The following is an 11461-nucleotide window of genomic DNA, read 5'->3' on the forward strand; positions in this document are numbered from 1 at the left end:
CAGGTTTTCAACAACAGTCAGTGCGTTTCATGTTCTTCCTGAACACGAGAGTTTAATTCACAGAAGAGTGGAAAACCAGGACGTGTCGAGTTAAGGTCCCGCCACGTCTCTCTTATACGGGCGCTACTACAGCAAAAGCATTAGCTAGCTAACTAGGACATGAGATGAAATGGTGTTGCCCCCACAATGAGCCCTTAATGATGCTTCAGAGAAGTGACGAGAACAGGAGCTGTAAGACGATGAGGAAGGGGAGCTGTGCTCCCCTTAGAAGATGGGGAACTCCCGTGTACTGTATCGGATCGCAGCCGTTCTCCTCCTTTCACGAGGGTCACTCATTTTAAAAAAAAAGACATCATTGCCACAAAGAAAATGACTTCATTTGTAACTAACGTCAGTTCACGGGTCTAACAGCTCATGCCGTACTTTCCTCAGCCTTCTCAAGAGCACGCGGATATCCGACAAGGTTGAGGACAAGCAGAGGAGCACGCAGCCCTCTTCAAACACTGGCAGAGAATCTCAGCTTCGTACAACGAGCACAAACATAAGTACCGGAGTCAATTTTGCTTTGAAAGGAGCAAAACCGACAACAAAGCCCAACATTTCTTGGTTGAGACAACTCTTCCCAGAGGATTTAGAAATCAGCTTCCATTTGAAACGATACTGCCTGCAGCATCGCAGCAAGGTCCCAGAGGTACTCATGCTCTCCTTGGCTTTAAGACAAGTTATTTTGATGTAAGTGCCATTACTGAGAAAAAACAATTTCAGAGCAAGACACGTTTTTTCATAGCAAAACAAAGAGACAGTTATAAAAGCCGTGCACCGGCTGATCAAATCAGATGCCGTTGTATCAAAGAGAGAACACTTATTCTTTACGGTATCACCTAAACCCGGACTGAAAGGACTGGAAAGGCAAGGACAGACTGGTAAAACACCGAACGTACGGAAAAAAGCAGGAGGAATTACTGAGGACGTGTTTCTTAGGGAAGGTACATTCACTGATTTCAGGTTCGGACCGAAATATTTGAGCACAACTGTATTAGCTGGCATGGAATAATACACCATAGCTAACGCAGGGCTAAATTTTGATCGGACTCGTAACTGCTTCCTTTAAGGGTGAAAAATACTTAAACCCACCGTGCGTTGCGCTAAGCAGCAAGAGCTCTGCTGCAAGAACTGGGAGCAGTAGGTAGCAGAGAAACCGGATTTTTTTACCTATTTTATCTCCGAAACAACCTAAGTGGAGTGCTTGAAGTCACTACGGAGGGAGATTAAGATTAGGAGGGCTAACTTATTTACTGTGTCATGCCCATAGGATTATTCCTTCACGAGCTGTTCCAAGGAATAGAAATGAAATAACAGGTGTGAGTCCCATAAGCGTGGCATTTAAACATGGCCTTAAGGCCTTTCCCGGGGACATGCTTTTATTTTAGATGGGAGTGCCTGAACTGCTTCTTCCCTCGCTCCTCCGCTTTGCTTCTCCCTACTCTTCCACCCCTCCAACACGTGCATATTTGATGAAAATCCAGTGGCGGCTTCGCAGGGGCGTCTCCTTCCTATGGCCGTAGCCTTCAGCAGATTTGGCGGGGCTCTTTGAGAGCCTGACCGCATCTGCACAAGCAGCGGCTCAAGAAAAGACTGAAAAACCCCTTAAAGGTAAATTGAGATCCTCCCGCTAGCTCCCTCCGAGAGGCAGGTCCTGCAGCATGCCAGAAAAGCTGCTAGAGAAAACAGGCAGCTGCAGAGATGAGGTCAAGCTCAAAATTCCTTCTCAGTGAGATTTCAATAGTCCGTACAGGCCCCTGGGAAGAGGTCTGTTACAACAAGATGAGGATGAAAACTTTTCAAGGAGATAAACAGTATTAGGACTGGAAACAAACTGATCTTATTTTTTAGAACTAATATAAGGGCGAGCTTAATTCTGAACCGCAGGAGATCTGGCTTGAAGTCTGAATATCAGTAATATCTGGACTTGGGGAAATTCAGAAGTCCCGCGTATAAAAGCAATGGTCAAAGGGTTGTATCTAAAACAACAAAAAGCTGAGGAAAAAAATACTAGAGTAAAAAAATGCAAGTAACTTTTTTAGCCTGTACTAAGGAGACAAACCAGCAATTTGGCTATGCTGCCTAAATATATTTTTACATAATACGTGTATTTTGGTAGTAAAAACACATTCAGAAAGCTCCAGTTGTTCCACAGTAAGCACATGTACAAAACAAGAGATTGCTCATAAAAAAGAAAACAAAACAAAACCCAGAAAAATCCCAAACCCATGACACACACATCAAGTCTTTAGACAGCATATACTATGACAAACATATAAATTCATATTCCTGAAAGGCTAGACAATAGCCCACTTACCTACGTATATTCAAAATAACTACATTTTCAGAGAACAGAATTCCAATATTACCTGAGACTTCAGGTAGTTTCTAATTTAAAAAATGCCACCACAGAATCTGTTAGTGGGATAATATAACATTTCTAAGCTCACTGTGCTAACAGGATAGCTTAATAAATTGCATGTTAAATCTGCAGACTGTTTGCCACAGAAACTACTCATTCTCCTTTTCAGGAGGCAAGTAAAACTTCGCAAGATTTTGTTTACTTGAGGAGCAAAGCATATAAATTTGGGAGCAAGAAAAAATAATTAGAACATGAAAGTTAAATATTTACTGCCACAGGGTGGTTACGGTCTTGCCAACACTTGTCAGTATTTCCACACGCTGTGTTCACGGCGACGAAAATACATCCCTGACCCAGCAGCACTAGGCTTGCCCTGTACCCAGATGCTGAGAGCCAGGAAGAAGGAGAAAAAAAAAAAAAAGAATCCAACAAATGTCTCTTTTAGGTTGGGTTTTAATTCCTTCTTTTCTCTTCTAAAGATAACGCTGCCCATTAGAAACATAAAACATCCAAAGGCGTTTTTAATCCCTCATCTGGATGATGCTCCAGAGGAAGAGGTGAACCAGAGGCAGTAATTTAAAGGCCTGTGATGCTCTTACTCAGTGAAAGGTGGCAGCTTCGATATTCCCAATTTTCAAGCATAATTACAGCATAGTTCTTTAGAAAGAACCACAAAGATTTAAATACTTGAAGAGATATCCCAAATAAAAATGCACCGTCAGCTTTTTAAGAATAACTACACTAATTTCTGACTTTATTTCCAGTACAGCAATTTCGAGATGGCCTTTCTTAAACTAATAAATATTGACAGAGAAACAATACGAAGTAGTCTCTTAAGCAAAACAGAACTTAATAGATAAATTATTTATTTATCTACATACAGCATTTTAGCCTTTTCACTGCAATTCTAAACATTTGATGGATGGTTGGCAAAATAGAGCATGCTCATAACACAGTAACTGAGCTACAAAAAGCATCTCAGGTACAGATCATCCATCAGCTGCCTGACCTCAGAGACTTCAGTGACCGTGTACGGGGGGATTACACCACCACTTCACTGTAAATATATTTTTTTTCCATCTTTAGCTATTTAACTACTATTCTCCTCTAGTATATTCTAGCTGAGGGGAGGGTAAATTAAAGGAGATTCGCGATGAGTGGTGCAGACAGGGATCTGCATTCTGAAATAGCATCAAAGACGCTCCTAAGATCTACTGGGAAGTCTGCTCGGTGCAGAAAGAAAAACCACATTGATAATGGCGTAAGTGCTACTAAGCTGATGCACAGCTGGTTGATAAAATGTAAATCAAACGCAGACCACCACCCCTCCCGTCTCCTTCTGCAATAAGCTGTAGCACATCACGCACCGCGACAGCACCTGGTGGGACGGACGGGTGGACGGCGGTGAGCGCAGCAGCCCGGGGCTCCGTCTCTGCCTGCCTCCTCAGTCCACCGCAGCGACTCCAGGCTTCTGCTCGTGGCCCCACAGATGGGTTTCCTCCAGGAGCCACCCTACCGTGCCTGCCTCACTTCTGCTGCATCTACATTTCATATTTTGTTTCTCACAACATCTTCACAGTCTCTGCTTTTCTACCCAAACACACAAAAATCTCCGTCTTCCGGTTGACTGTGTCCTTTTATAGAGAGTCAAGGAGAAACTAAAACACGTGTATATTTATATGTACACAAACTCATATATTTTAATCTTAAAAACAAATGGAAAATTAAGTATTTGGATTTTATCCATCCATATAAAATGCCTTGTTTAAATTGCGATAAACCCTGAATGAGCTAGGCACAGCCTCTGCCCTGCGATACGGAAGGAAAACACCACGGCCGGCGTGGAGATTGCTGTGTGCGCGTCTTACTTGAACGTAACAGCTTCTAATTCTCCCCCAACCCTCCAACACATCGCTTCCCAGAGCCGCGAGCTGCTCTGGGCTCCGGCCCCAGCACCCGCAGGCTCCCCCTCCCCACGATTCACATCATGCCCTTCCCCAGAAGAACTGCTCGCTCAGGTAGACCGAATCATTCAAACAGGCCAGTCACTTTTCAATTAGGCCTTTAGAATATTTAAAAATAAAAATTAATTCATGAGCAGCACAGGCCAGCAGAGTTTGGAGCTGCAGAGTGAGCTTTGAGATTATATTTTAAGCGAACAGATGCGGAAATGCAATAAGCAACAATAAATGACGAAAAGCAAAGATAAATACTGCTTTAAAAAAAAAAAAGCCCAAACCTTAAATTTGGAGACAGTGAAAACTGTGAGAGTCATTTCTTTCTGAACCAGATAGTCATTGAAATTACATTAAAAAAATCAGGGGAAGTGTCAGGAGAATAAAGACGCCATAAATATGGGAAAAAGATGTCCTCGGCACTTTTTTTACACGACTAATCCGCTGAACTGAAGGAATGGCAGCACGCAGCTCATCTGAAAAGCCTGGCAGAAAGGGAATCGGTGAGGTAATTATAAAAGCAAATAACAGACTCCACAGCTTCTCCGGAGGAGGCTGGATAACGCCTGCGCTGTGCAAAGGGGACAAGAGAGGTGAAACAGCAGGGAGAGGAGACGAAGAATCACTGGAAGGGGTGAGGCGGCTCCAGTGGGAGATGAGAAGCGCAGGCTGGGCAGCTGCAGAGGGGCAGGGTGGCCACGGCGAGGGGAATAAGGCACAGGAGCCAGGTGAATCACGGCAGCCAGCGGTTCCCTGGGTTTCTTCCTCCTGTGACTAGTCAGCCCCGCAAGTCTCTAAGCCAACGCAAACGCTCATTTCCACATCCACAACACAGGTGGGAAGCGTTTCTTCTGCTACTGCTGCCAAATGAAATGACACTGTTCCTACCACTTTTAAACGCCTCAGATTTAAAACTACCTTCATGTCATGCCACTGGCTGAGAAAACTCTCCAACTGCCATTTGCCAACTGCAGAGTCCAGTGACACTACTTCGGCTAAACAGCGGAACAGCTGGGGGGTCGGAAAAAGGCATGAAAAAATAGGATTTAAGTAAAAGGACCAGTCCCTTTGGTTCCAAATGTTATTTATGATCGTGAATATTTATGCAAGAACAAAACAAAAAACCAAAACAAACCAGTCTACTTACTTGTAAGGGACTAAAACCAAGCTACAACGATACCCAGCCGCTCCTGGGAACACCAAAGGCCGGGAGGAATTAGCCCCTTGTTTGCAGAAGGCTCGGTAGTGTCCGCTTCACGGGGACTTGCTGCTCCTTCCTCACCTCCAGCCGCCTCTCGACTGTGAACGCGGTGTTGTGAGGCAACAACTGGATCTGCGCTTCACACCTGCACCGGTCTACGTATTTCACAGGTAATTAAGTACCACCAGCGCTTCCCTTAGTTGCCCTTCTCCCAAGCTGAATGCCACCGAGGCATTCATGTTTGCAGCAATGGCAAATCTGAAGGTCCAGCCTTCAGAGCTCAAATAAACGTGTTTATGAGAAGCTAAATGACCTAACAGATTTCAAAACTAAATATCACTAGTATTTTAAAACATCCTAACAAGCAACTTTGCAGCTGAAATTGTGATGCATTAAATAATAATGCATGCTAATTAAATTAGAATGCGTTAAACAATAATCCATTATAATGACGCTATAATGCGTTAAATAATTCTAACCCAAGGGGGCCTGATCCTGCAACGGGAAACGTGCAGGCGAACTGCCCTGGCAGAGCAGTGAGAACGGGGCAGCCCCTGCGCCTACCCGAACCGCGCAACCTTGCGCAAGAGCTGTGTCGTTATACATTAACTCCCATATGTTTTAGAACATACAGAAGCACTGAATTAATGTAAACTTCAAAAACGCCCTCAAAATGGTCTTTTATATTTCTGTATGCGACACTTGCTAAGAATAAACCCTTTAGTCATGCTCTAAAAATTTGATGAGTAGTCCAGAGCAATAGTGGAATTGTTTTAGAAAATGCAAATAGTGCACAGTGCTGTGATTACACCAACATGTGAAGTGCCTGCAGAAATGTGAGTATTAACTGTTTAATGGCCTCTATTTGTAGATAACGCAGAAAATCAAAACGATAATACCTATGAGATGCTTCTGAATTTAATTTGGAAAAGTCAAAGAACAAAGCAACCAAATACCCAGTTCTTGTCTACAGAAATATATTTTTCATTTGCCAGTGGATTTCTAAGAGCACACACAAATGATAATGCGCGCTAAGAACACACAAGAGCATTTTAGGGCAAAAAAAATCCATATATACATGTCCAACAACACATTATGCATTATTTTAAAAAACACACACTAGTTCTACAGGGTCACCTGTTTCATTTTGAAAACTTGTTCCAAGTAATTGAAATACAAGTTTATTCCAGGTAGCAATAGAAGATATTTGGCATTAATGAAGTTTTCAATTACAATTCCCCAAAACTTTTTATACAGTGCCTGTCCAGCACATTAAAACCGGGACCTTCAGCAGGTCGGTGGGAGTTACACACTCAGCTGCTGCCACCGAGATGCACGCCTGATCTTCTTGGGCTCCCCTGTAATCCCAGACCAAGATTAATAGATGTGACATCAAAGCATTGGTATCAACCTGGAAAATCAATTCAGTTCTGGAAAGCTTCATCTGGAAGAAAGCTGGCAGTCAACAAGAACAAGCTTTGGCACCGGATCCGTGCTAGGAAACCCGGTTACAAAATTGAAATGCCAGCTTTAGAAACAGGTTTCATAATTTGACATCTTCCCCCACAAAGGCCATGGGGCCAGGAACAGCTAAAAACCAAACAAATCAAAACAACCCCAAATAAGAAACGCCGGGAGAAATGAAAAAGGGGGAGAGAGCAAACTCCCCGAGGCCACTCCGCGCAGGGGGCCGGTTTCACGGGAGCAGGATCCGGGCCGCCGCGGAGGGGGAGCAGAGGAGCCCCCCGCTCGCAGCCTTGGCTGCCCCGGCCCGCGCCAGCGACGCTGCCGGCACCGACCCCCCCGAGGACTCAAACCCAACCGGCCCCGCCAGCGGGGCGTTTGAAATACATGTGATTTCTGCTGGAACAGCTGCCTGCATGCTTCGAGAATTATTCAAAGAGACATTGTGATCCCTTAATAACTAAAGTCAGCTCCCAGATTAAAAGCCTTTATAAAGCTTAGACCGTAGATCTGCTTGAAGTGATTTACTTGCTACAAAAGGCTGCTCAAGTAACTACAACCTAAGCGACCAGATAAAAATATTGTTTTCTTCCGATTCATTTACTTTGACAGGAACGAGTTTCATTATACTCACTTCCTACTTAGGTCTGCAGCACAGCGACAGAAGAAAGTAAAATGTTCAAGAGTGAGGACATGCTTGCAAATCTGCCAGCGGAAAGAAAGGCAATACATGAAACTGCTTTAAAATTTTCAACTTACTAGATTGTGAGGTGCCAGTGCTAAGGACACAGTGATATAGAATCATTAAGGTTGGAAAAGACCCTTAAGATCATTTGAGTCCATATAAATACATAAAAAAACCCCAAACCTACCTAAAAAATCTGGTTTAACAGTGTCTTACTGTTTAACTTTTTTCCCTAAAAAGACTTGCACTGGTAGGTACAATTTAGCACTCTCTACTCATCTTAAAGATGTATGACTGCTTTTAAACGCATAGTGTTGTTCAATAGACAGATTCTCATCTTTTTTTCACACGTTAAAGTAAGAACTGATGTATTTTACCATTTTTCCCCACTCGTGATTTGTTAAGTGTCAACTGCAGAGAATTAAAAGTAAATGCAAGGGTTTAAAAGTGCTTTGATAAAAAGAAGTGACCTTAAACTTGCTGAATGCATAATGAAAGAGACTGGAGCTCTTCAAAGCACGTTATGGACTTAAAATTCAAGAAGCAAGGAAATACCATCTGTTGTTACTGCACCGCGCTGGCTCGTTATCCAGCTCCACATCTTTCTGTATTTTAGAATTAAGATTTCTGACACCTTAACATACACAAGGAAAACCAAAAACTTCCCTCTTTTTCTACTACCAGTTTCTCTTCTTCAAGAAGCATTCATTAAAAGGAAAAGCCTTCAAGAATGGGAGGTAGAATATTATCTCTGCCCTTGCAGCGTAGGCTACTGTGATGAAAACCCAGCTCAGAAGTTCAAAAAACTCTATTCCAGGCATTTAGCTAAAAAGTTTCTGAAGCTCAGGCTTTCTTTAACACTTTCATGGCAAAAGCAACCTGCTTGAAGAGATCCTATCTAGACTGGCTGACAAGCGGACTTTTAAACCTCTTCAGAACGAAATTACAAACTACTCAAAAACTACGGTAACATTTTATAAATTCTGAAACTAACACAAAATCCGATGCTTTGGTGCACACTTTGGATTCAGTGCCACACTTCTCAGCTCTCTTATAAATAACGGAAATGCTCTCATCTCATTATTGAAGTGAAAATGCAAGATGTAAACAAAACCACCTATAAATTTTCTAAAATCTTCTCGTTTAAAAATCTCCAGTGTTCATATTAGGGCATTTGATCTTTTAAAGAATACATTAAAAGTGACAGCGTCTCCCTAATAGCCCGACTGCAATAACTGGAACAATGATACAATTTTGTTTTGACTCACTGATACTGCAGGTTCATAGAAGAAACGCACATTACAGTACGATTGCTTCATGCTAAAGGGTGGGTACTGCAGACAAGGAACTTTCCCAGGAAGAAAAAAACCTGTCTATAAGCAACTACCGATTTTTACAAGCAGTCACTGGTATCAAGACTTTATTTCCTCTGGTTTAGAAAGTCTAAGTTCCTGCTCTGTTTCTTTTCACCACAACCAAACGTATACAGACAGTAAGAATTGGTAGGAGCAGCATTAGTCCACCAACTTTTACACGATTTGTATTTTAGAATGATGAAAACACCTTTAAAGTTTTCAAGAAATCTTTTTGGTCAAACTGATGTAGCTACACCTCGCGTTCGGGTGGGTGCTGGTTTATGCCAACCTCCAGTGACCGGGAAAAGAGCAGCACGGCATTCTCTAAGCTTCAACAACTATGAGGGGAAGGAGATTCAAGAGGAAAGAGTAGAAAATCCAGGATTCTTCAGACAGGCGATTAGTGTTTTTTTCTGCCAGCCACAAGACTACTTAGCTGCCTTCAGCGGCTTTTAATACAAGTGACACAGAGACCCAAAACAAATGCAGATCTTTGAGAGAATCGTTGCCCCACACCATCACTAAAACTACTCTTGGGGAAAAAAAAAGCCAAACCACCACTGACACGAGTGCCTGCATTACTTGTACCACAGCAGAGCCCAGCACCAGAACCGGGTCAGCAGGCTGTTCTGCGAAGAACTGTATCGTGGTCCTCAGCCTCTGCAGCGGCAGCAAGCAAACGGCACCCAGCAGAAGCCCACAGCCTCAACGCAACCCGCTCCCCCCCCCCCGCTATGGGGGTGTCCCGCTTCGGGGTGAGGGGCTGGGGACCACCCTGCTACGCAGAACGCATCACAAGAAGATACATTCCTCTCCCATGACAGGCTAAGCGGTTTCCCACACACTTTATCTCATTTACGCAGCGGGCAGTCGTTTCTTAAGCAAAATACAGGCTGCCTTCGCCCCATGGCACGGCTGGTTAATCTCTCGCAGAGACCTAAGGACAGCCCGGCGTTACCAGAGGCAGGGTGCGGGAGGCAGCTGGGCCGGGCGGGCAGCAAGGGAGCCCGGCCGGGGAAATGGAGGGCCTGCCCGGGGCAGGGCCGGGACGGAGGGCAGCCCCTCCACAGCACAGCTCCCAAGCGAACCGGTTAACGTTATCGGCGGCCCGATTAAGGCGGCAGGGACGGGACCTGCGGCAAGTGCGGGTGGAGGGGCGAAGGGGGAGAAGCAGGCGGTGACAGGAGGAGCGGAGCGCCGGGCACAACACACCGTCACCTGGCAGCACCTGCACACAAAGGAGCGGCGAGGCCGAGGCGGGGGCAGCCCGCTGAGGGGCCCCGGCCCGAGCAGGGGGCCGGCGAGAGGAGGGACCCCCGCAGGCCCCTTCCAGCCCCCGTCCCGCCGTGCCGGGGCTGCCCGGGGTGACGGGAAGGACGGAGCAGGTCCCGCAGGAGCCGGGCAGGGCGCAGGCGAAGGGCCAGGCGCCCCTGCCCTGCCCGGGAAGGCTGCCGGGGGTACCGGTATCTGCACCAGAGCTGCGAGCCGGCCGCAGCCCGTGCGGCGGGACGGGCACCTGCACCGGGAGCCCGGGGAGAGGGGCCCGCGGGCGGGGAAGGGGCGCTGCCGGGGGCCGCCCTGAGGCGCAGGTGCCGCCCGCCCCCCTCGCCGCCGCCGCCGCCGCCGGCGGACTGACCTTGCGCAGGGCGGGCACGAAGAGCCCCCGCCATTTCGGGCCGTTCTCCTCGCCGAAGAACTCGTACGGCTGCGGCGGCGGCTGCATGGCGCTCGCCGGCGGCTCCTCCGCATCGGGGCCGCCCGCCTCGCCGCTCCCCGCCGGCTACGGCGCCCGGGGCATGGAGGAGGGGGCGCTGAGGGGAAGGAGAAGCCGCCGCCGGCGCTCGTCAGGGCCGGGCCGGGCCGCGCTGGGCTCTCGGCCGCCGCTGTCTCGCTCCTCACCCCCCCGCCCCGGCGGCCATCACATCCGGCGCGGGAGGGGCCGGGCTCCGGGGCCGCTCGCCGTGCGCTGACGGGGCGGCGGGTGAGGCGCCCTGGGCCCCGCTCCCCGCGGCCCGCTACCGTCGCCGCCCTCGGCGCGCATGCGCGGCCGCCGCCATCCTGCCCCCCCCGCCCACTACCGCGGCGCCCCCTGCCGGCCGCGCCGGGAAGGGCCCGCCCCGCAGGGAGCGGCGGCTCCGCGCACCCGGCCCGGGCCGGGGTTAATTAATTTATCTGGAGTTAATTAACGAATGCGGAGTTGGGCGAAGTTGTGGCACCACGCTACGACCCTGCTGGTTGCAGCGCCATGCTGGAACGCCGCTCTCCCACAGCGTCTCCCTCTCCTGCGTGCGGGGCTGCCCAGGCCGGAGCAGCGGCCCCGCGGGCTCCCTCCGCCGGGCCGCACGCAGCCTCCCCCCGCGGCAGGGCCCCGCCGGAGCCGCCCCGCCGGAGCCGCCC

At 47.7% G+C, this 11461-nt stretch overlaps 1 protein-coding gene across 4 annotated transcripts in view; it reads right to left on the reverse strand.

Annotated features, from left to right (window-relative positions):
* SOS2 (SOS Ras/Rho guanine nucleotide exchange factor 2) overlaps nucleotides 1-10950 on the reverse strand; it is a 55773-nt gene extending 44823 nt beyond the window's left edge. For all 4 annotated transcript variants that reach the window (XM_082316685.1, XM_082316686.1, XM_082316684.1 and 1 more), the window contains exon 1: nucleotides 10701-10950. In XM_082316685.1, the coding sequence (XP_082172811.1) occupies nucleotides 10701-10787 (87 nt within the window). In that variant the 5' untranslated portion in view covers nucleotides 10788-10950. The remainder of the gene's footprint in view (nucleotides 1-10700) is intronic.
* Between the last annotated feature and the right edge of the window lie 511 nt (nucleotides 10951-11461).

The sequence above is a fragment of the Platalea leucorodia genome, assembly GCF_965183815.1.
Source record: "Platalea leucorodia genome assembly, chromosome: 7".
NCBI lineage: Eukaryota > Metazoa > Chordata > Aves > Pelecaniformes > Threskiornithidae > Platalea > Platalea leucorodia.